The sequence below is a fragment of the Rhinoraja longicauda genome, chromosome 1, assembly GCF_053455715.1.
Source record: "Rhinoraja longicauda isolate Sanriku21f chromosome 1, sRhiLon1.1, whole genome shotgun sequence".
In the NCBI taxonomy this organism is placed as follows: Eukaryota; Metazoa; Chordata; class Chondrichthyes; order Rajiformes; family Arhynchobatidae; genus Rhinoraja; species Rhinoraja longicauda.
This window is the reverse complement of record NC_135953.1, coordinates 4535318-4561307: the sequence shown is the minus strand read 5'-3', so window position 1 is coordinate 4561307 and position 25990 is coordinate 4535318. Positions and strand designations below refer to the sequence as shown.

General features: G+C 49.4%; 1 protein-coding gene across 1 annotated transcript; it reads left to right on the top strand.

Moving 5' to 3' along the window:
* The first annotated feature begins 903 nt into the window (after positions 1-903).
* Positions 904-21377, top strand: nagk (N-acetylglucosamine kinase). The gene is made up of 7 exons (XM_078404102.1): positions 904-1042; positions 1628-1738; positions 4793-4905; positions 11488-11575; positions 14891-14988; positions 19134-19212; positions 20422-21377. Exons 1-7 carry the CDS (start codon positions 904-906, stop codon positions 20613-20615), a joined length of 822 nt encoding a protein of 273 aa, XP_078260228.1. The 3' UTR covers positions 20616-21377.
* Positions 21378-25990: the final 4613 nt, after the last annotated feature.

The following is a 25990-nucleotide window of genomic DNA, read 5'->3' as shown; positions in this document are numbered from 1 at the left end:
TCCCCGCACATTAACACCATCCTACACCCACTAGGGACAATTTTTACATTTATCAAGCCAATTAACCTACAAAGCTGTACGTCTTTGGAGTGCGGGAGGAAACCGAAGATCTCGGAGAAAACCCACGCAGGTCACGGGGAGAATGTACAAACTCCGTACAGACGGCGCCTATAGTCGGGATGGAACCCGGGTCTCCGGCGCTGCATTCGCTGTAAGGCAGCAACTCTACCGCTGCGCCACCGTGACCGCCCAGTAATGGCAACTTCAGTCCTTTCCAGTAAATTCTCTTCTAATTGTAAATCTAGTTGTAAATCTATGGAATTCTCTGCCTCAGAAGGCAGTGGAGGCCAATTCTTTGAATGCATTCAAGAGAGAGAGAGATAGAGCTCTTAAGGATAGCGGAGTCAGGGGGTATGGGGAGAGGGCAGGAACGGGGTACTGATTAGGAATGATCACCCATGATCGCATTGAATGGCGGTGCTGGCTCAAAGGGCTGAATGGCCTCCTCCTGCACCTATTGTGTATTGTCCTATAATTGCCATTATCAAGCCAATTAACCTACAAAGCTGTACGTCCTTGTAGTGTGGGAGGAAACCACAGATCTCGGAGAAAACCCACGCAGGTCACGGGGAGAACGTACAAACTCCGTACAGACGGCGCCCGTGGTCGGGATGGAACCCGGGTCTCCGGCGCTGCATTCGCTTTAAGGCAGCAACTCTACCGCTGCGCCACCGTGACCGCCCTAAGGTCATAAGTGATGGTTAAACCCATCTCTTCTGCCTGTCCCTATTTCTCGATGCCCTGCATGTCCATGTGCCAATCTAAAACCATCTTCAACACCACTGTCGTGTCGTCTGGGATTCCCGGGATCATTCTTGTAAACATTTCCTCCGTCGTCAGGGAATGTCGCTGAGCGGTGGAGAGCAGGAGGAAACCATCGCGCAACTGGTCCAGCAACTGAAGGACAGGTACCCGAACCTGAGTGAGAGTTACCACATCACCAATGACGCCATCGGAGGCATCGCCACGGCAACCGATCGCGGTAAGACTCGGCACCGTCGCTTCCTCAGAAGTATGGCCTTATATTCACTGGAATTTAGAAGGATGAGGGAGGATCTTATAGAGACGTATAAAATTCTTTGGATTGGAAAGGCTAGATGCAGGAAAAATGTTCCCCATGTTGGGGGAGTCTAGAACCAAGGGGTCACACAATACAATACAATACAATACAATACAATATATCTTTATTGTCATTGTACAGGGGTACAACGAGATTGGGAATGCACCTCCCGTACGATGCAATAAGTTTGTAGGAGCCATTTATCACACTTTTTTCACACAGAGAGTGGTGAATCTGTGGAATTCTCTGCCACAGAAGGTAGTTGAGGCCAGTTCATTGGCTATATTTAAGAGGGAGTTAGATGTGGCCCTCGTGGCTAAAGGGATCAGGGGGTATGGGGAGAAGGCAGGTACAGGTTACTGAGTTGGATGATCAGCCATGATCATATTGAATGGCGGTGCAGGCTCGAAGGGCCGAATGGCCTACTCCTGCACCTATTTTCTATGTTTCACTCATTTACCCATTCATTCATTCATTCATTCATATTCTTGTCATTTTTGTTCGCAGGTGGAATCGTGCTGATTTCGGGCACGGGTTCCAACTGCAAGCTTGTCAAGGGCGATGGATCGGTGGTTGGATGTGGGGGCTGGGGACACCTGCTGGGAGACGAGGGGTCCGGTGAGTGGGGATAAAGATCCCACACCCATGAGATCGCCACGTTTTGGCAATGTCGCCTTTGACGTTCCGGCTATTTTGTTTACAAGGCAGATTTGAAATTGATATAGAAATAGGTAGATGCTGGATCATAAGGTCATAAGTGATAGGAGTAGAATGAGGCCATTCAGCCCGAAAGGTCTACTCCGCCATTCAATCATGGCTGATCTATCTCTCCCTCCTAACCCCATTCTCTTGCCTTCTCCCCATAACCTCTGACACATGTACTAATCAAGAATCTATCTATCTCTGCCTTAAAAATATCCACTGACTTGGCCTCCACAGCCTTCTGTGGCAAAGAATTCCACAGATTCACCACCCTCTGACTAAAGAAATTCCTCCTCATCTCCTTCCTGAAAGAACGTCCTTTAATTCTGAGTCGATGAACTTTAGTCCTAGACTCTCCCACCAGTGGAAACATCCTCTCCACATCCACTCTTTCCAGGCCTTTCACTGTTCTTTACTTTTCAGTGAGGTCCCCCCTCATTCTTCTAAACTCCAGCGAGTACAGGCCCAGTGCCGACAAACGCTCATCATATGTTAACCCACTCATTCCTGGGATCATTCTCGTAAACCTGCTCTGGACCCTCTCCAGAGCCAGCACATCCTTCCTCAGATACAGGGCCCTGGAGTAACTCAGCAGGTCAGGCAGCATCTCTGGAGAGAAGGAATGGGTGACGTTTCGGGTCGACACCCTTCTTTGTATCTGGGTGGCACGGTGGCGCAGCGGTAGAGTTGCTGCCCCACAGCACCGCAGACCCGGGTTCGATCCTGACTACGGATGCTGTCTGTACGGAGTTAGTACGTTCTCCCCATGACCTGCGTGGGTTTTCTCCGGGTGCTCCGGTTTCCTTCCCAGATCTCGAGGAAAACCCAAGCAGGTCACGGGGAGAGATTACAAACTCCAGCACCCGTAGTCAGGGTTGAGCCCGGGTCTCTGGCGCTGCAAGGCAGCAACTCTACCGCTGTGCCACCGTGCCGACCAACCTGACCTATTCCTCTGTGCTTTTCCACCGTTGGGCAGAGATGGGGCAGTGATGGACGTAGAGATTACCGACCATATTAAAATTATAAGTGATAGGAGCATTTGGTCATAAGGTCATGTGTGATTGGAGCAGAAATAGGCCAATCGGCCCATTAAGTTCACTCTGCCATTCAATCATGGCTGATCTATCTCTCCCTCCTAACCCCATCCTCCTGCCTTCTCCCCATAACCTCTGACATCCGCACTAATCAAGAATCTATCTCTCTCTGCCTTAAAGATATCCACTGACTTGGCCTCCACAGCCTTCCGTGGCAAAGAATTCCACAGATTCACCACCCTCTGACTAAATAAATTCCTCCTCATCTCCTTCCTGAAAGAACGTCCTTTAATTCTGAGTCGATGAACTTTAGTCCTAGACTCTCCCACGAGTGGAAACATCCTCTCCACATCCACTCTATCCAGGCCTTTCACTATTCTGTACGTTTCAATGAGGTCCCCCCTCATTCTTCTAAACTCCAGCGAGTACAGGCCCAGTGCCGACAAACGCTCATCATATGTTAACCCACTCTTTCCTGGGATCATTCTCATAAACCTCCTCTGGACCCTCTCTCAGAGCCAGCACATCCTTCCTCAGATACGGGGCCCTGGAGTAACTCAGCGGGTCAGGCAGCATCTCTGGAGAGAAGGAATGGGTGACGTTTCGGGTCGAGACCCTTCTTTGTATCTGGGTGGCACGGCGGTGCAGCGGTAGAGTTGCTGCCCCACAGCGACCGAGATCTGGGTTCGATCCTGACTACGGGCGCCGTCTGTACGGAGTTAGTACGTTCCCCCCGTGACCTAAGTTTCAATGAGGGTCCCCCCTTATCTAATTGCCCTCCTAACCCCATTGGCCTTTCCCCGTCCCGTTTCCCCAGTTGAACAGACTATAACCCACGCATCTTCCTTGATTTCAAAATTGCCGACAACATGCCCAAAGACCGGAGAACCGGAGAGGGGACTGGCGGGAGACCGTCTATCTTTGGTTTAAACCAGCATCTGCAGTTCCATCCTACACATGACTGATAAAAACAGAAAATAGGTGCAGGAAGAGGCCATTTGGCCTTTCGAGCCAGCACCGCCATTCATTGTGATCATGGCTGATCATCCACAATCAGTAACCCGTGCCTGCCTTCTCCCCATATCCCTTGATTCCACTAGCCCCTAGAGTATCTAACTCTCTTTTAAATTCATCCAGTGAATTGGCCTCCACTGCCCTCTGTGGCAGAGAATTCCACAAATTCACAACTCTCTGGGTGATAACATTTCTTCTCACCTCAGTTTTAAATGGCCTACCCTTTATTCTTAGACTGTGTGGCCCCTGGTTCTGGACTCCCCCAACATTGGGAACATTATTTCTGCATCTAGCTTGTCCAGTCCTTTCATAATTTTATACGTCTCTATAAGATCCCCTCTCCTCCATCGAAACACCAGTGAATACAAGTCCAGTCTTTCTAATCTTTTCTCATATGACAATAGACAATAGGTGCAGGAGTAGGCCATTCGGCCCTTCGAGCCAACACCGCCATTCAATGTGATCATGGCTGATCATTCTCAATCAGTACCCCGTTCCTGCCTTCTCCCCATACCCCCTGACTCCGCTATCCTTAAGAGCTCTATCTAGCTCTCTCTTGAATGCATTCAGAGAATTGGCCTCCACTGCCTTCTGAGGCAGAGAATTCCACAGATTCACAAGTCGCTGACAGTCCCGCCATCCTGGGGATTAACCTCGTGAACCTACGCTGCACTGCCTCAAAAGCAAGGACTTCCTTCCTCAAATTAGGAGACCAAAATTGCACACAGTACTCCAGATGTGGTCTCACCAGGGCCCTATACAACTGCAGAAGGACCTCTTTACTTCGATACTCAAATCCTCTCGTTGTGAAGGCCAACATGCCATTAGCGTCTGATCTATCTCTCCCCACTAACCCCATTCTCCTACCTTCTCCCCATAACCCCTGACACCCGTACCAAATTCTCTTGCTTTCTCATTGCAGCTTATTGGATTTCCCACTTGGCGATTAAGACGGTCTTTGATGCCAGAGACAACTTGAAGCGCACTCTGCACGATACCTCGCTGGTCCAGAAGGCCATGTACGAGTATTTCCAGGTTAGAAGCTACGCCGTGTGACTGGGTAACTAATGTGGGAAAGTGTGAAGACATGCACTTTGGTAAAAGGTATCTGAAGATGAGAGGTTGCAGATGAACATGGTACCAAGGGACCTAGGTGTTCCAATGCATGAAAATAGGCCCTTCGGCCCACCGGGTCCTCGCCGACCAGCGATCCCCGCACATTAACACTATCCTACACTATCCTACACCCACTAGGGACAATTTTTACATTTACCAAGCCAATTAACCTACAAACCTGTACGTCTTTGGATTGTGGGAGGAAACCGAAGATCTCGGAGAAAACCCACACAGGTCACGGGGAGAACGTACAAACTCCGTACAGACAGCACCCGTAGTCAGGATCGAGCCCGGGTCTCTGGCGCTGCATTTGCTGTAAGGCAGCAACTCTACCGCTGCGCCAACGTGACTGCCCTGTAATGGCAACTTCAGTCTTTTCCAGTAAATTCTCTTCTAATTGTAAATCTGTGGAATTCTCTGCCTCAGAAGACAGTGGAGGCCAATTCTCTGGATGCTTTCAAGAGAGAGCTAGACAGAGCTCTTAATGATAGCGGAGTCGGGGGGTGTGGGGAGAAGGCAGGAACGGGGTACAGATTGTCAATGATCACATTGAATGGCGGTGCTGGCTCGAAGGGCCGAATGGCCTACTCCTGCACCTATTGTCTATTGTCCTATAGTTGCCATTACTATACAGGGAGCCGGAGTGATCGTGATGCAAATCCAACAGAGAGATCTTCAAGATGTATTTTCAGTTTGATTGGTTGTTTATTGAAGTAGATGTACAAACAAGAAGATGAACATACCAGGTTGTACTTATTTTGCATTCAAGCCATAGCTGGCTGCTCTGTTCCCCCTGTTAGGCCACAGCTCTCGTTGCAGGTCTGGTAAGAACTGTATCCTGTCCTGGCTCCCCGTGTCTAACTCCTCCCAGTCCCTGTGTCTCCAGATATACCATAGACAATAGACAATACGTGCAGGAGTAGACCATTCAGCCCTTCGAGCCAGCACCGCCATTCAATGTGATCACGGCTGATCATTCTCAATCAGTACCCCGTTCCTGCCTTCTCCCCATACCCCCTGACTCCAGGGCCGTCTTAACGCATGGGCCTGATGGGCACTTGCCCGGGGCCCCACGAGCATAGGGGCCCCATGCTGATCTGTGTATGTTAAGTGACTTGCAATAAATAAATACTATTTAAAAATGTAGGTTCAATAATTGCTTTTTTCGCAACATTTTCGGTCCCTAAGTGTTTTTTCGCAAAATTGTCCATCCCTAAGTGCTTCTCACAGCGATCTGTAAGGCTTTTCGCAACAATGTAGCACCCTAAGTCCATCGCTAAGTGCTTTTCGGTAAGTGCTTTTCGCCGGCACGACAGGAGGGGGCTGGTAGGGAAAGGGGGGTGGGGGAGACTAACGGTGGGGGCGACGGGGAGGGTGGGAGGAGGAGGGGCCCCAGTACACTGCTTTGCCCGGGGCCCATAATGCTGTAAAGACGGCCCTGCCTCCCCATACCCCCTGACTCCGCTATCCTTAAGAGCTCTATCCAGCTCTCTCTTGAATGCATTCAGAGAATTGACCTCCACTGCCTTCTGAGGCAGAGAATTCCACAGATTCACAACTCTCTGACTGTAAAAGTTTTTCCTCATCTCAGTTCTAAATGGCCTACCCCTTATTCTTAAACTGTGGCCCCTTGTTCTGGACTTCCCCCAACATTGGGAACATGTTTCCTGCCTCTAACGTGTCCAACCCCTTAATAATATTATACGTTTCGATAAGCTCTCCTCTCATCCTTCTAAATTCCAGTGTATTCAAGCCTAGTCACTCCAGTCTTTCAACATATGACAGTCCCGCCATTCCGGGAATTAGCCTAGTAAACCTACGCTGCACGCCCTCAATAGCAAGAATATCCTTCCTCAAATTTGGAGACCAAAACTGCACACAGTACTCCAGGTGCGGTCTCACTAGGGCCCTGTACAACTGCAGAAGGACCTCTTTGCTCCTATACTCAACTCCTCTTATTATGAAGGCCAACATTCCATTGGCTTTCTTCACTGCCTGCTGTACCTGCATGCTTCCTTTCAGTGACTGATGCACTAGGACACCCAGATCTCGTTGTACGTTCCCTGTTCCTAACTTGACACCATTCAGATAATACTCTGCCTTCCTATTCTTACCACCAAAGTGGATAACCTCACACTTATCCACATTAAACTGCATCTGCCATGTATCCGCCCACTCACACAACCTGTCCAAGTCACCCTGCAACCTCATAGCATCTTCCTCACAGTTCACACTACCACCCAGCTTTGTATCATCTGCAAATTTGCTAATGGTACTTTTAATCCCTTCATCCAAGTCATTAATATATATTGTAAATAGCTGCGGTCCCAGCACCGACCCTTGCGGTACTCCACTAGTTACTGCCTGCCATTCTGAAAGGGACCCATTTATCCCCACTCTTTGCTTTGTCTGTCAACCAATTTTCTATCCATGTCAGTACCCTACCTCCAATACCATGTGCTCTAATTTTGCCCACTAATCTCCTATGTGGAACCTTGTCAAAGGCTTTCTGAAAGTCAAGGTACACCACATCCACTGACTCTCCCCTGTCAATTTTCCTAGTTACATCCTCAAAGAATTCCAGAAGATTAGTCAAGCATGATTTCCCCTTCGTAAATCAATGCTGACTCGGAACGATCCTGTTACTGCTATCCAAATGCTCTGCAATTTCGTCTTTTATAATTGACTCCAGCATCTTCCCCACCACTGATGTCAGACTAACTGGTCTATAATTTCCCGTTTTCTCTCTCCCTCCTTTCTTAAAAAGTGGGACAACATTAGCTACCCTTCAATCCACAGGAACTGATCCTGAATCTATAGAACATTGGAAAATGATGTGTAGGAAGGAACTGCAGATGCAGAAGACAGACACAAAAAGCTGGAGTAACTTTGCGGGTCAGACAGCATCTGTGGAGAAAAGGAATAGGTGACGTTCCGGGTCGAGACCCTTCATCAGACTGAGAGTCAAGGGGAAAGGGAAATGAGAGATAGAAACGGTGAAACAAAGAGATATAGAACAAATGAATGAAAAATATGCAAAAAAGTAACGATGATAAAGGAGATAGGCCATTGTAGCTGTGGGCTAGGTGAGAACGAGTTACAGGCAATGAATCGTTGAGTCCGTCCTCACCTTCTCCAGCACGGTCTGGTTTGGCTCAGCCACCAAGCACGACATCCGGAGGCTGCAGCGCGTATTTTTGATCAGCTGAGAAGGTTGTTGGCTGCAACCCTCCCCCCAATCAATAGTCAATAGTCATTTATTTGTCACATACACATAAATGTGTAGTGAAATTAAACATTACCCGCAGTTCAACAATAGGACCAATAAGAATAATCAATAAAAATGCAATAACACACACAATCACAAACTAACACCAAACAAAAAGAAACATCCATCACAGTGAGTCTCCTCCAGTCACCTCCTCACTGTGATGGAAGGCCAGAATGTCTTTCTCTCTTCCCCTGCCGTTTTCCCCCGCGGTCAGGCTGTTGGAGTTGCCACGTCGGGGCGGTCGGGGCTCCCGACATTGAAGCCCCCACCGGGCGGATAAAATCCCGCGGCCGGTTCCAGGCCGCGCCGGACGGTGAAAGGTCCGTGGCGGGCCGACCCAAGCCCCGCAATTCGGGGCGGGGCGAACGACGAACTGTACACTGCAAGGGCCAGGAAGCGAGCGGGCAAGATCATCTCTGACCCCTCTCACCCTGGCCACAAACTCTTTGAAGCACTTCCCTCTGGAAGGCGACTCCGGACTGTCAAAGCAGCCACAGCCAGACATAAAAACAGCTTTATTCCACGAGCAGTAGCTCTACTCAACAACCAAAGTCTGTAGCCTCCTTTTGCTCTGGAATTTTATTTCATTCTTCACATGTTTAAAATGTAATGTTTAGTTCTTGATTGTCTACTGTATGTCGTGTTGTTACTTGCGTGCAAAGCACCAAGGCAAATTCCTTGTATGTACACATACTTGGCTAATTAAATGTATTCAATTCAATTCAATTCAATTCAAAACTCACCAGGACGACATTGAAACTAGGATGTGGAGGGATGGAGAGGGAAGCGAACAACGACTAGGGTGGGGATGTTGTTTGAGGAACACTGGATACATTTGTTCTCCAAAATAGAACTAGATAGGGCGGTGCGGTGGTGCAGCGGTAGAGTTGCTGCCTCACAGCGCCAGAGCCCCAGGTTCGATCCCGACTACGGGCGCTGTCTGTACGGAGTTTGTACGTTCTCCCCGTGACCTGCGTGGGTTTTCTCCGAGATCTTCGGTTTCCTCCCACACTCCAAAGACGTTCAGATTTGTAGGTTAATTGCCTTGGTATAATTGTAAATTGTCCCTAGTGTGTGCAGGGTAGGTTCACTAGGTTAATTCCAGGAATGGCGGGACTGTCGTACGTTGAAAGACTGGAGCGACTGGGCTTGTATACGCTGGAATTTAGAAGGATGAGAGGGGATCTTATTGAATCATATAAGATTATTAAGGGTATAAGAAAATAACTGCAGATGCTGGTACAAATCGATTTATTCACAAAATGCTGGAGTAACTCAGCAGGTCAGGCAGCATCTCGGGAGAGAAGGAATGGGAGACGTTTCGGGTCGAGACCCTTCTTCAGACTGATGTCGGGGGTGGGACAAAGGAAGGATATAGGTGGAGACAGGAAGATAAAGGGAGATCTGGGAAGGAGGAGGGGAAGGGAGGGACAGAGGAGCTATCTGAAGTTGGAGAAGTCGACGTTCATACCGCCGGGCTGCAAACTGCCCAGGCGAAATATGAGGTGCTGCTCCTCCAATTTCCGGCGGGCCTCACTATGGCACCGGAGGAGGCCCATGACAGAGAGGTCAGACTGGGAATGGGAGGGGGAGTTAAAGTGCTGGGCCACCGGGAGATCAGTTTTGTTAATGCGGACCGAGCGCAGGTGTTCAGCGAAGCGATCGCCGAGCCTGCGCTTGGTTTCGCCGATATAAATAAGTTGACATCTAGAGCAGCGGATGCAATAGATGAGGTTGGAGGAGGTGCAGGTGAACCTCTGTCTCACCTGGAAAGACTGTTTGGGTCCTTTGATGGAGTTGAGGGGGGAGGTAAAGGGACAGGTGTTGCATCTCGTGCGGTTGCAAGGGAAAGTGCCCGGGGTTGGGGTGGTTTGGGTAGGAAGGGACGAGTGGACCAGGGAGTTACGGAGGGAACGGTCTCTGCGGAATGCAGAGAGGGGAGGGGATGGGAAGATATGGCCAGTGGTGGGGTCCCGTTGTAGGTGACGGAAATGTTGGTGGATGATATGTTGGATCCGCTGGCTGGTGGGGTGGAAGGTGAGAACGAGGAGGATTCTGTCCTTGTTGCGAGTGGGGGGAGGGGGAGCAAGAGCGGAGTTGCGGGATGTAGAAGAGACCCTAGTGAGAGCCTATTCTATAATGGAGGAGGGGAAGCCCCATTTTCTGAAGAACGAGGACATCTCGGAAGCCCTAGTCTGAAACACCTCATCCCGGGCGCAGATGCGGCGTAGACGGAGGAATTAGGAGTAGGGGATAGACGTTTTGCAGGGGACCGGGTGGGAAGAAGTGTAGTCCAGATAGCTGTGCGAGTCGGTGGGATTGTAGTAAATGTCCGTCACTAGTCTGTCTCCTGTGATGGAGATGGTGAGGTCCAGAAACGGGAGGGAGATGTCAGAGATAGTCCAGGTATATTTAAGGGCAGGATGGAAATTGGAGGTGAAGTGTATAAAGTCAGTGAGTTCTGCATGGGTGCAAGAGGTAGCACCAATGCAGTCGCCGATGTAGCGGAGGTAGAGTTCGGGGATGGGGCCAGTGTACGTCTGGAACAGGGATTGTTCGACGTACCCGACAAAGAGGCAGGCGTAGCTAGGGCCCATGCGAGTGCCCATAGCCACGCCTCTGGTTTGGAGGAAATGGGAGGAGTCAAAGGAGAGGTTGTTGAGGGTAAGAACAGATTGAGGAGATTATTAAGGGGTTGGACACGTTAGAGGCAGGAAACATGTTCCCAATGTTGGGGAAGTCCAGGACCAGGGGCCACAGTTTAAGAATAAGGGATAGGCCATTTAGAACGGAGATGAGGAAAAACTTTTTCTGTCAGAGAGTTGTGAATCTGTGGAATTCTCTGCCTCAGAAGGCAGTGGGGGCCAATTCTCTGGATGCATTCAAGAGAGAGATAGATAGAGCTCTTAAGGATAGCGGAGTCAGGGGGTATGGGGAGAAGGCAGGAACGGGGTACTGATTGAGAATGATCAGCCATGATCACATTGAATGGCGGTGCTGGCTCGAAGGGCCGAATGGCCTACTCCTGCACCTATTGTCTATTAAAGTGCGGGGATCGCTGGTCGGTGTACCAACCCTATGGACCGAAGGGCCTGTCAACGAGCTGCATCTCTAAACTAAACTAAACTAAAAAAATGTTAGAGTCCCCCTCAGACCAGTCAAGCCTTGGCTGATATAAAAGACAGCATCTCTCGCTCTCAAATTCTTACCTTTCTCTCCAATACTTACAGATACCTGACAGAATGGCACTGCTATCTCACTTCTACCGGACGTTTGAGAAATCCACCATTGCCGGGTTTTGCCGAGTGTTAGCAACAGGTAAACTTGCTTTTATTCAAGAACTAGACCATGTGGACCTGTTGGGCCCAAACCTCTCCTGCATTGGTGCAGCACCCTCACCTCCACCCCTCCCCATCCCCTCTCACCCCCCTCCCTCCTCCTCCCCCTCCCCTCCCCCCTCCCCCTCCCCCTCCCACCACCACCCCCCTCCCCCTCCCACCACCACCCCCATTCCCCTATCCCCCCTTCCACTCCCCCCCACTCCATCCCCCTCAACCCCCCTTATCCTCCCTCCTCCCCTTTCCCCCTCCCTCCTCCATCCTCCCTCCCCCCTCTCTCCCCTCCCACCACCACCCCCCCTCCCCCTCCCCTCCCCCTTCCCCTCCCCCCCACTCCATCCCCCTCAACCCCCCTTATCCTCCCTCCTCCCCTTTCCCCCCTCCCTCCTCCATCCTCCCTCCCCCCTCTCTCCCCCTCCCACCACCACCCCCCCTCCCCTTCTCCTCCCCCTTCCCCTCCCCCCCCACTCCATCCCCCTCAACCCCCCTTATCCTTCCTCCTCCCCCTCCCTCCCCCTGAGATAGATTTAAACTTTAACATGTGAATAACTTTTAAAATGTAACACTGATTTCAATGAAACTTCTTCCATTAGCACCAAAGGGAAGACGGTGAGTAAGGTGGGCCTAGAGTTGTCGCGCTATTGTGTACCTTTTTGGCTGTAGTTCAGGAACAAACAAACAAACAAATGAGAGTTTTAGTGTACAGATAATTTACGCTGCATTGGGAGAAATTGGGTTGGTTTTGGTTTATTATCACGGCCTCGTTTTTTTGCAAATGTTCTTTGATTGGTATTGAACATAGAACAGTACAGCACAAGGCCAGGCCCTTCGGCCAACAAAGTTTTGGTTTAGGAAGGACCTGCAGATGCTGGTTTACATCGAAGATAGACACAAAATGCCGGAGTAACTCAGCGGGTCAGGCAGCATCTCTGGAGAGAAGGAATGGGTGATGTTTCGGGTCGAGACCCTTCTTCAGACTCATGTCAGGGGAGAGGGAGATACATAGGTCTGTAGCTATGAGGGCGTGCAGCGTAGGTTCACTAGGTTAATTCCTGGAATGGCGGGACTGTCATATGTTGAAAGACTGGATCGACTAGGCTTGTATACATTTCTGGAATTTAGAAGGATGAGAGGAGATCTTATCGAAACGTATAAGATTATTAAGGGGTTGGACACGTTAGAGGCAGGAAACATGTTCCCAATGTTGGGGGAGTCCAGAACCAGGGGCCACAGTTTAAGAAAAGGGGTCGGCCATTTAGAACTGAGATGAGGAAAAACTTTTTCAGTCAGAGAGTTGTGAATCTGTGGAATTCTCTGCCTCAGAAGGCAGTGGAGGCCAATTCTCTGAATGCATTCAATAGAGAGCTAGATAGAGCTCTTAAGGATAGCGGAGTCAGGGGGTATGGGGAGAAGGCAGGAACAGGGTACTGATTGAGAATGATCAGCCATGATCACATTGAATGGCGGTGCTGGCTCGAAGGGCCAAATGGCCTCCTCCTGCACCTATTGTCTAAAGAGTGGAGAGGTTGTAATCAATGATAACAGATCCAATTCTGGGACCAGATTGTTTACGATCGAGCCGATCACAGTGTACAGATAAAAGGAATAACATTTAGTGCAAGATAAAATGCAGTAAAGTCTGATTCAAGATAGTCCGAAGGTTTCCAATGAGGTAGATGGTAGCTCAGGACCAGTCTCTCGTTGTTAGTAGGATGGTTCAGTTGCCTGATAACAGCTGGGAAGGAACTGTCCCTGAATCTGGAGGTGTGCGTTTTCACACTTCTGTACCTCTTGCCCGATGGGAGAGGGGAGGCATATTGAACATGATGCCAAGCCCAACTCTTATCTACCTGCACATGGCCCATATCCCTCCATTTTCTGCATATCCCAGTGCCTGTTTAAAAGTCTCTTAAATGCCACTATCGTATCTGCCTCCACCGCCAACCCTGGCAGTGCGTTCCGGGCACCCAGCACCCTCTGTGTAAAAGAAAAACATTCCCCACGCATCTTTAGGTGTTTGTGTTAGACACAATAAATGCTGGAGTTACTCAGCGGGACAGGCAGCATTTCTGGAGAGAAGGAATGGGTGACGTTTTGGGTCGAGACCCTTCTTCAGTCTGAGAATCGGGAGAGAGGGAGATAATAGACAATAGACAATAGGGTGCAGGATGAGGCCATTCAGCCCTTCGAGCCAGCACCACCATTCAATGCGATCATGGCTGATCATTCTCAATCAGTACCCCGTTTCTGCCTTCTCCCCATACCCGCAGAGATATGGAAGGGTAAGGTGTGAAAATGAGAGATCAAAGGAGACGCAGTTCGAGGAAAATGTAGAGCAGATTAGCTAAATGTAGAGCAGATTAGCTAGCTAACATTGTTAGCTAGGGGAAGGTGACAATGAAGCAGACGGAGATAACATTTAATCAGGAGGACAGTCAGATTGGTCGGAGAACTAGGATGGGGGAGGGATAGAGAGAGAGAGGTAAAGCAAGGGTTACTAGGGTTTATTATTGTTGCATGTGCCGAGGTACAGTGAAAAACTTTGTTTTGCATGTTCTCAAATCAGATCAGATATACCATATCTAAATACATTCAAGTTAAACTCAAGTACAATAGGTAGAACAAAGGAAAAGATACAGAGTGCAGAATATACACCGATCAGCCAAAACATTATGACCACAGACAGGCGATGTGAATAACATTGATTATCTTGTTACAAATGGCACCTATCAAGGGGTGGGATATATTAGGCAGCAAGTGAACAGTCAGCTCTTGAAGTTGATGTGTTGGATGCAGGAGAAATGGGCAGGAGTAAAGACCTGGGCGACTGACAAGGGCCAAATTGTTATGGCCAGTCGACTGGGTCAGAGCATCTCTGAAACGGCAAGGCTTGTGGGGTGCTCCCGGTCAGCAGTGGTGAGTACCGACCGACAGTGGCCCGAGGGAAAGATTTAATGGAAATCTGAGGGTTAACTTTTTCACGCAAAGAGTGGTGGGTGTATGGAACAAGCTGCCAGAGGAGGTAGTTGAGGCTGGGACTATCCCAATGTTTAAGAAACAGTTAGGCAGGTGCATGGGTAGGACAGGTTTGGAGGGATATGGACCAAACGCTGGCAGGTGGGACTAGTATAGATGGGACATGTTGGCCGGTGCGGGCAAGTTGGGCCGAGGGGCCTGTTTCCACACTGTGTCACTCTGTGACTCTGATACAGAGGGGGGTGGGGGGTCCAGATGTTACTCCCAGTTACGTTCCATGGGCAACGATTAAAAGCCACCCTCCCTCCGTTATTTTCAGTGGCACGCGATGGCGATGCGTTGAGCCGCAGTGTGTTCCGGAGAGCCGGCACGGAATTAGCCCGGCACGTCATGGCTGTGATGCCGGAAGCGGACAAGGTAAAACCAAATAAAAACATTGGCGGCGACTCAGAGGTTAAGCGTGAGGAGTGTGTTCGTAGAGGGAAATTGGCTGGTTCACACGTTTTAGGAGTAGAATTAGGCCATTCGGCCCATCGAGTCCACTCCGCCATTCGACCGTTGCTGATCTCTGCTTCCTAATCCCATTTTCCTGCCTTCTCCCCAAAACGCTTTGCACCCGGTCTAACCAAGAATTTGTCTGTCTCTGCCTTAAAAATGTCCACTGACTTGGCCTCCTCAGCCCTCTGTGGCAACACGAGTTCCACAGATTCACCACCCTCTGACTAAAGAAGTTCCTCCTCACCTCCTTTCTAAAAGAGCGCCCTTTAATTCTGAGGCTGTGCCCTCTGGTCCTAGACTCTCCCACTAGTGGAAACATCCTCTCCACATCCACTCTATCCAGGCCTTTCATTATTCTGTAAGTTTCAGTGAGGTTCGCCCCTCAACCTTCTAAACTCCAGCGAGTACAGGCCCAGTGCCGTTAAATGCTCATCATATGCTAACCCACTCATTCCTGGGATCATTCTTGTAAACCTCTTCTGGACCCTCTCCAGAGCCAGCACATCCTTCCTCGGATATTGACGTGCAAAGACGTGCAGGTATGTAGGTTAATTGACTGGGTAAATGTAAAAAATTGTCCCTAGTGGGTGTAGGATAGTGTTAATGTGTGGGGATCGCTGGGCGGCGTGGACTTGGTGGGCCGAAAAGGCCTGTTTCCGCGCTGTATATATATGATATGATATATGATATGGGGCCCAGATTTGCTCCAAATGCGGCCTGACCACATGTGTCATAGAGCCTCAGCATTATATCTCTGCTTTTTGTATTCCAGTCCTCTTGATATAAATGCAAGCATTGAATTTGCCTTCCTTACTACCGATTCGACTTGCAAATGTTGGGATAGTCTCTGCCTCAACTGCCTCATCCGGCAGTAGTCCATCCTGCCCACGTTTGGCCCGAAACTCTCTCCACCTTCCCTGTCTGTGAACCTGTCCAAACGTCTTTTAAATGTTATTATGGTACCCAGGAGTGCCCACGATGGGGTAGAGGTGAATCGTACAGTACCCTAGCTCATGGAAGGACTGTTCAGAAGCCTGATAACAGAGGGGAAGAAGCTGTCCCTGAGTCTGGTGGTGCGCGCTTTCAAGCTTCTGTACCTTCTGCCGGACGGGAGCGGGGAGAAGGAGTAATGACCGGGGTGGGACGTAGAAACATAGAAAATAGGTGCAGGGTACTGACACGGATAGAAAATTGGTTGACAGACAGAAAGCAAAGAGTGAGGATAAATGGGTCCCTTTCAGAATGGCAGACAGTAACTAGTGGGGTACCGCAAGGCTCGGTGCTGGGACCGCAGCTATTTACAATATACATTAATGACTTGGATGAAGGGATTTAAAAGTACCATTAGCAAATTTGCAGATGATACAAAGCTGGGTGGCAGTGTGAACTGTGAGGAAGATGCTATGAGCTTGCAGGGTGACTTGGACAGGTTGTGTGAGTGGGCGGATGCATGGCAGATGCAGTTTAATGTGGATAAGTGTGAGGTTATCCACTTTGGTGGTAAGAATAGGAAGGCAGAGTATTATCTGAATGGTGTCAAGTTAGGCAAAGGGGACGTACAACGAGATCTGGGTGTCCTAGTGCATCAGTCACTGAAAGGAAGCGTGCAGGTACAGCAGGCAGTGAAGAAAGCCAATGGAATGTTGGCCTTCATAACAAGGGGAGATAAGTATAGGAGCAAAAAGGTGCTTCTGCAGTTGTACAGGGCCCTAGTGAGACCACACCTGGAGTACTGTGTGCAGTTTTGGTCTCCAAATTTGAGGAAGGATATTCTTGCTATTGAGGGCGTGCAGTGTAGGTTTACTAGGTTAATTCCAGGAATGGCGGGACTGTCGTATGTTGAAAGACTGGAGCGACTAGGCTTGTATACACTGGAATTTAGAAGGATGAGAGGGGATCTTATTGAAACGTATAAGATTATTAAGGGGTTGGACACGTTAGAGGCAGGAAACATGTTCCCAATGTTGGGGGAGTCCAGAACCAGGGGCCACAGTTTAAGAATAAGGTGTAGGCCATTCAGAACTGAGATGAGGAAAAACTTTTTCAGTCAGAGAGTTGTGAATCTGTGGAATTCTCTGCCTCGGAAGGCAGTGGAGGCCAATTCTCTGAATGCATTCAAGAGAGTGCTAGATAGAGCTCTTAAGGATAGCAGAGTCAGGGGGTATGGGGAGAATGCAGGAACGGGGTACTGATTGAGAATGATCAGCCATGATCACATTGAATGGCGGTGCTGGCTCGAAGGGCCGAACGGCCTCCTCCTGCACCTATTGTCTATTGTCTATAAGAGGAGGCCATTTGGCCCTTCGAGCCAGCACCGTCATTCAATATGATCATGGCTGATCATTCAAAATCAGTACCCCGTTCCTGCTTTCTCCACATATCCCTTGATTCCATTAGCCCTAAGAGCTAAATCCAACTCTCTCTTGAAAACATCCAGTGAATTGGCCTCCACTGCCTTTGCGGCAGAGAATTCCACAGATTCACAACTCTCTGGGTGAAAACTTCCTGCGGTCCTGACCTGCTATCTAACTGATTGAAGACCCTCAGACTATCTTTAATCGGAACTTTTTATCTTGCACTAAACATTATTCCCTTTATCCTGTCGCTGTACATAGTGAAGGTATTTATTCACAAAATGCTGGAGTAACTCAGCAGGTCAGGCAGCATCTCGGGAGAGAAGGAATGGGTGACGTTTCGGGTCGAGACCCTTCTTCATAGTGGAAGGCTTGATTGTAATCATCGAGTGATACAGTGTGGAAACAGGCCCTTCGGCCCCTCGCCCACACCGGCCAACAATGTCCCAGCTGCACAAGTCCCACTTGCCCGCGTTTGGCCCATATCCCTCTAAACCTGTCCTATCCATGTACCTGTCTAACTGTTTCTTGAACGTTATGACAGTCCCTGCCTCAACTACCTCCTCTGACAGCTCGTTCCATACACCCACCACCCTTTGTGTGAAAAAGGTGCCCTTCATGTTCCTTTTAAATCCCCCCCCCCCCTCACCATAAATCTATGTCCTCTGATTCCCGAATCATGTAGATTCTTCCGGCTGACTGGTTAGCACGCGACAAAGATGTTTTTACTGTACCGCGGTACACGTAACGTTGTCGCTACCCTTTGTGTGGCTACTCTTTGCATACCTTGGGTGTGCAGAACAAAGAACCTCACTGTGACTTGTCACATGTGGCAACAAAGAAAGTATCTATTGAACGAGGTGGGGTGGTGGTTGAAAGTCTAAGTTGCTGCTGCTTCTCTGCCTGAGCCTGGTGTTGTCTCCAATGTAGGGAAAAAGATTAAACTTGAAATAGTTTTAAGTCTTCACCTACCTGATCTCCCTGTGGCTCAGCACTTCAACTCCCCCTCCCGTTCCCAATCTGACCTTTCTGTCCTGGGCCTCCTCCATTGTCAGAGTGAGGCCCAGCGCAAATTGGAGGAACAGCACCTCATATTTCGCTTGGGTAGTTTACACCCCAGCGGTATGAACATTGACTTCTCAAACTTCAGATAGTCCCTGCTTTCCCTCTCTATCCCCTCCCCCTTCCCATTTCTCCCACCGGTCTTACTGTCTCCAACTATATTCTATCTTTGTACCACCCCCTCCCCTGACATCAGTCTGAAGAAAGGTCTCGACCCGAAATGTCACCCATTCCTTCTCTCCCAAGATGATGCCTGACCCGCTGAGTTACTCCAGCATTTTGTGTCTACCCTAAATTTAAAATAGATTGGGTAAACATACAGAATCTCTTGCCTATAGTAGGGGAATCGAAAACCAGAAGCCATCAGTTTAAGGTGTGGGGGGGGGGAAGATTTAATGGGAATCAAAGGGTGGTGGGTGTATGGAACGAGCTGCCAGAGGAGGTAGTTGAGGCTGGGACTATCCCAACATTTAAGAAACATTTAGACAGGTACATGGACAGGATAGGTTTAGAGGGTTATGGACCAAATGCAGGCAGGTGGGTCTAGTGTAGATGGCGCATGTTAGCCGGTGTGGACAAGTTGGGCCGAAGGGCCTGTTTCCACTCTGTGTGACTATGACTCTATTAAGTGCTCTTTTCTTGCTGCAGGAGCTTTTTAATGGAGACCATGGTCTACCCATTGTGTGCGTGGGGGCTGTGTGGAGTAGCTGGGACCTTCTCAAAGACGGTGAGTTTGGGGCAGGGGGTGACACTGGGAGTTGCAGGGATCTGCTGAGAGTCCGGCTCTTGAGGTCATAAGTGGGATAGGAGAAGAATTGGGCCATTCGGCCCATCAAGTCTACTCCGCAATTCAATCATGGCTGATCTATCTCTCCCTCCTAACCCCATCCTCCTGCCTTCTCCCCGTACCCCCTGACACCCGTACTAATCAAGAATTTATCTATCTCAGCCTCAAAGTCATCCATTGACTTGGCCTCCACAGCTGTCTGTGGCACAGAATTCCACAGAGTCACTGCCCTCTGGCTAAAGAAATTGCAGTTGTATAAGATGTTGGTGAGGTCACATGTAAAGGTTCAGTGCATATTTAATGTCACATAGGCAGTTAAACATTACACCGTGAAATTCATCGGCGGTCACTGGAAGCGAGTGTGACCGTCCTCTCCATAGGGTCGGACGCCTGTGCGTGACTTTGTTTAACGTGGGGAGACTGGTGCACAGACAGCCACCACACGGTCCTTGACAGATCAGGGTCAGGATCCAGTGGCGTGGAGTCCAAGACGACCGGGGACCCTTTTCTGCTGCGGCCTTCATCCATCCGCCTTCCCAGCCGTTGCGACGCTCCACTTAAAGTCATCCGTACGGTGGCGCAGCGGTAGATTTGCCGCCTTATAGCGAATGCAGCGCCGGAGACTCAGGTTCGACCCTGACTACGGGCGCTGTCTGTACGGAGTTTGTACGTTCTCCCCGTGACCTGCGTGGGTTTTCTCCGAGATCTTCGGTTTCCTCCCACACTCCAAAGACGTGCAGGTGTGTAGGTTAATTGACTGGGTAAATGTAAAAATTGTCCCTAGTGTGTGTAGGATAGTGTTAGTGTCCGGGGATCGCTGCGCGGCGCGGACTCGGTGGGCCGAAGGGCCTGTTTCCGCGCTGTATCTCTAAATCTAAATCTAAACCCTCCGCCTGTTCCACCGTTGAGGTCTTGGTCGGATTGCTCTTTGTCAGGGACCTCCCCCTCGACCTTACCGCCACGGGTGACCCTACCAGGAGCGTAGCTCCAGACGGCATCGCCCTCAGGGTCTCAGGCCCACACGAGCTTCTCCACCACCACAAGGTGATGATCCACGGAGGAGGACAATAAACTAAAGACAACAAACTGACCTGAACCGAACTAAAAGTCCCCCCCCTCTCTCTCTCTCTCTCTCTCTCTCTCGCTCAGGCTTTCTCGAGGTGATCATGGAGGCGGAGCGCAGTGCCGTGGGCGAGCAGCTGAACAGGTTTTCCATGATGAAACTGAAGCAGCCGTCTGCAGTGGGAGCTGCCAGTCTCGGTGCCAGACACGCGGGCTATGAATTACCCATGCAGTACAAGGATAACGTGGCAATCTTCTACACACACGGCGACACACACTGACACACAGCCATCGGGATAATCGCCACTGTCCGTATGTTCATAAGGGATAGGAGCAGAATTAGGCCATTCGGCCCCAACAAGTCTACTCCGCCATTCAATCATGGCGGATCACAGCTTAAGGATAAGGGGGAGGTCTTTTAGGACCGAGATGAGAAAACATTTCTTCACACAGAGAGTGGTGAGTCTGTGGAATTCTCTGCCACAGAAGGTAGTTGAGGCCAGTTCATTGGCGATATTTAAGAGGGAATTAGATGTGGTCCTTGTGGCTAAAGGGATCAGGGGGTATGGAGAGAAGGCAGGTACAGGTTACTGAGCTGGATGATCAGCCATGATCATATTGAATGGCGGTGCAGGCTCGAAGGGTCGAATGGCCTACTCCTGCACCTATTTTCTATGTTTCTATGTTTCTATCTGGCTCTCCCTCTCAACCCCATTCTCCTGCCTTCTCCCCATAACCCCTGACACCCGTACTAATCAAGAATCTATCTCTGTCTTATGAACACCCACTGACTTGGCCACCACAGCCTTCTGTGGCAAAGAATTCCACAGATTCACCACCCTCTGACTAAAGACATTCCTCCTCATCTCCTTCTGAAAGGAACGTTCTTTTATTCTGAGGCTATGGCCTCTGGTCCTAGACTCTCCCACTACTGAATTCTCTGCCTCAGAAGGCAGTGGAGGCCAATTCTCTGAATGCATTCAAGAGAGAGCTAGATAGAGCTCTTAAGGATAGCGGAGTCAGGGGGTATGGGGAGAAGGCAGGAACGGGGTACTGATTGAGAATGATCAGCCATGATCACATTGAATGGTGGTGCTGGCTCGAAGGGCCGAATGGCCTAATCCTGCGCCTATTGTCTATTGTCTACTGGAAACATCCTCTCCACATCCACTCTATCCGGGCCTTTCACTATTTGGCAAGTTTCAATGAGGTCCCCCTTCATCCTTCTAAACTCCAGCGAGTACAGGTCCAGCGAGCTTGTAGACCAGAACATAGAAACATAGAAAATAGGTGCAGGAGGAGGCCATTCGGTCCTTCGAGCCAGCACCGCCATTCATTGTGATCATGGCTGATCATCCACAATCAGTAACCTGTGCCCAAATTCTCCCAATATCCCTTGATTCCACTAGCCCCCAGAGCTCTATCTAACTCTCTCTTAAATCCATCCAGTGATTTGGCCTCCACAGCCCTCTGTGGCAGAGAATTCCACAAATTCACAACTCTAGGTGAAAAAGTTGCTTCTCACAGTTTTAAATGGCCTCCCCTCCCCTTTATTCTGTGGCCCCTGGTTCTGGACTCCCACAACATTGGGAACATTTTTCCTGCATCTAGCTTGTCCAGTCCTTTTATAGACAATAGACAATAGGTGCATGAGGAGGCCATTCGGCCCTTCGAGCCAGCGCTGCCATTCAATGTGATCATGGCTGATCATTCTCAATCAGTACCCCATTCCTGCCTTCTCCCCATACCCCCTGACTCCGCTATCCTTAATATAATAATATGCCTTTATTGTCAACGTACACAAGGTACAACGAAATTAGAAATGCTACAACTGATAACAGTGCGACAGTGCAGAGACAATTGCACAGATATACGAACCAACACAACAAATGCCAGTATCATATAAAAACCGATTTAAAATCCTAATAAATAATGAGTGGGTTAAACACTTAAAAATTCTTAAAAGAAAGTTTCTTTTTTGAAAATGATAGTAGCCGAATCATGTGCTTCCTTCCGTTCACTGTTCTTATTGCCCAGGGAAAGAAACTGTTCTTGAGTCGATTTGTCCTGGCCCTTAGGCTCCTTATAGCATCTCCCAGAGGGCAGGAGAACAAACAATTCGTGTCCCGGGTGAGTGCTGTCCTTGATTATGACTCTGGCCCTGTTCAGACAGCGCGAGCTGGTGATGTTCTTCAGAGAAGGTAGTGGACAGCCGATGATTTTCTCTGCTGTCCTGATGACCTTCTGGAGGGGCCTTCTGGTCTGTAGCCGAGCAGCCAGCATACCACACAGTGGTGCAGTATGCCAGTACACTCTCGATGGTGGAGCGTACAGCCGAGCAGCCAGCATACCACACAGTGGTGCAGTATTCCAGTACGCTCTCGATGGTGGAGCGGTAGAAGGTCACCAGCAGATTCTCCTTCAGTCTGTTTTTCCGAAGTAATCTTAGGAAATGCAGTCTCTGCTGTGACATTTTCACTACCGCCTTGGTATTTGCAGTCCAGGAGAGGTCCTGGGAGATGGTGGTCCCTAGGAACTTGAAGGTGGAGACCCTCTCCACTTCCTCCCCATTTATATGCAGTGGGGGTGGGAGCCACTCTTTGTTTCCTGAAGTCCAGCACTATTTCTTTTGTCTTGCTAGTGTTTAATGCTAGATTATTGGCCTCGCACCATCCGGACAGAGCACAGACCTCGTCTCTGTATGCAGACTCATCCCCTCCAGTGATCAGACCGACCACAGTTGTGTCGTCTGCAAATTTGATGATAGAATTGGAGGGGTGGATAGGAGTGCAGTCGTGTGTGTACAGAGCATAGAGGAGGGGGCTCAGCACACAGCCCTGCGGGGAGCCAATGCTGAGCGTAATGGTGGAGGAGCTGTGGGGGCCGATCTTAACAGATTGTGGGCGGTTTGTGAGGAAGTCTCTTATCCAGGCGCAGATGGATGGGGGAAAACCCAGGTTATTGTACAGCTTGTCCACTAGTATGCCCGGGATGATCGTATTGAATGCCGAGCTGTAGTCTATGAAAAGCATTGTTACATAGGTCCCCGAGCGCTCCAGATGGCTCAGGGCAGTGTAGAGGGCAGTATTGATGGCGTCTTCTGTAGATCTGTTTGCTCGATAGGCAAACTGATGAGGGTCAAAGCTGGGAGGAAGGATGGCGTTGATGTGTTGTGCCACAAGCTTTTCAAAACATTTCAACACAACAGACGTGAGGGCTATTGGTCTGTAGTCATTTAGACTACTGACAGCAGGTTTTTTGGGGACAGGGATAATAGTAGCCGATTTTAAGCCGGATGGGACAGTGGCTTGTGTCAGGGAAATGTTAAAGATCTTTGTGGGGACCTCTGAAAGCTGGTCAGCACAAGCTTTCAGCACTTTGCCAAGTACTCCATCGGGTCCTGCTGCTTTATTTGGATCCACCATCTTTAGTACACGTCTCACTTGGTGTTCCTGTAAGGTGAGCGTGTTAGGTGTGATAGATGGTGGGGACAGGATGGCTGTGTGTGGCAATGCAGTCTCAAAACGGGCAAAGAAATGATTTAGCTCCTCTGCCAGTGAGGTATCCCCGCTGGAGATCACAGATGTTTTGCCCTTGTAGTTGGTTATCTGCTGCAACCTGCCGTGGGTTGTTCTGAGTTAGATGGTCCTCTATTTTCCTCTTGTAGTCCTCCTTGGCTGGCCACAGTTTAATGTCCCTCCTCAGCTCAGCCCTTGCCGCGCTGTATTGTGTTCTGTCTCCAGACTTGAAGGCAGAGTAGCGCGCTGTTTGAGAGTGATCAGCCATGATCACATTGAATGGCGGTGCTGGCTCGAAGGGCTGAATGGCCTACTCCTGCACCTATTGTCTATTGTCTATTGTCTATTGTCTTCCAAAAGACATTGTACCACTCTAGTCATCCAGGGTTTGCGGTTGGGATATACCCGGACGTGTTTGTTAACAGTCACATTATCAGTGCAGCTTTTTATATAGGACAGAACAGTTTCCGTATATTCCTCTAGGTCCTGATAGAGAGAGCTCTATCTAGCTCTCTCTTGAATGCATTCAGAGAATTGGCCTCCGCTGCCTTCTGAGGCAGAGAATTCCACAGATTCACAACTCTCTGACTGAAAAAGTTTTTCCTCATCTCTGTTCTAAATGGCCTACCCCTTATTCTTAAACTGTGGCCCCTGGTTCTGGACTCCCCCAACATTGGGAACATGTTTCCTGCCTCTAACGTGTCCAACCCCTTAATAATCTTATACGTTTCGATAATCCCTGTGTGTGGCTCATCATTAGCATTTAAACTTTTGTTCTCTTGTTTTTAATTCCCCTACCCTGGTTAAAATAATTGCCCTATCGATTCCCTTCATGATTTTATACACCTCTACAAGGTCACCCCTCAGCCTTCTGTGCTACAAGGAATTAAGTCCTAACCACCTTAAACCTATCAGTTCATACTCATACTTTATTAGCCAAGTGTGTTTTGCAACATACGAGGAATGTCATTTGCCATGCAGTCATAACAATAAAAAGCAACAGGACACACACAATACATTTTAACATGAACATCCACCACAGCAACTCCTCCGCATTCCTCACTGCGATGGAAGGTGAAAGAAGAGTTCAATCTTCCTCCCTTCTATGTTCTCCCGCGGTCGGGGGCCTCGAGCCTTCTGTTGACGGGACGATCTTGGCTCCCGTAACCGGCGGTCAAGCTCCTGCATCAGGGGGGGGAATCTCAGCTCCCCCGAGCTGGGCGATCTGACCCCGGGTCGGGTCTGGTCGAACCTTCTGCGGCTTTGGAGCTTCCCGACGTTAGCCTCTACCCGAGACTGCGAGCTCCTCGATGTTGAAGTCCGTAGGCTGCGGTCGGAGCGTCGATCCCAGGCGAGGGATCGCAGGCTCCGATGGTAAGTCCACGGCCCCCGCGGTGGGGCTCAAAGTCAGTCCCGAGCAAGGCCGCCAGCTCCACGATGTTAGGCCGCAGAGCGACCGGAGATACGATCCGCAAAACAATCGCATCTCCGGCAAGGTAAGAGATTGGAAAAAAGTTTCCCCCGACCCCCCACATAAAACAAACCAGAGAACATTAACACATGATTTTAAAACTCATTAAAAAGAACAAAAAAGTCGAAAAGACAGACAGACCGTTGGCGAGACTGCCATTGCTGACGGCGCCACCCGGTGGTTGAGTTTAGTTTAGTATCAAATGTACATTGTCAGTGAAAAGCTTTTGTTGTGTGCCAACCGGTCAGCGGAAAGACAATATGTGATTACAATCGAGCCGTTTACGTTTTACAGATACGGTACATGATAAGGGTAAAACGTTTAGTGCAAGGCAAAGCCAGTAAAGTCTGATCTAAGATAGTCCGTGGGTCACCAATGAGGTAGATGTCCTCTGGTTCATGATTCCCCTACTCTGGGTAAAAGACATTGTGCATTCACCCTCTCAATTCCCTTCAGTAACATGCATACAGACAGCACCCGTGGTCAGTATCGAACCCAGGTCTCGCAAGGCAGTGACTCGACCAGTTGCACTACGGTCTTGTTCCCTAGCGTCTGAGGGGGCGCTGTGAACTGTTTATGTATGTGCTGTTATGTTTGTGTGCCATTGTATGTTCGTTTCTTAGTTCCTGAACTGATGTACAGCACTTTGGTCAACGTGGGTTGTTTT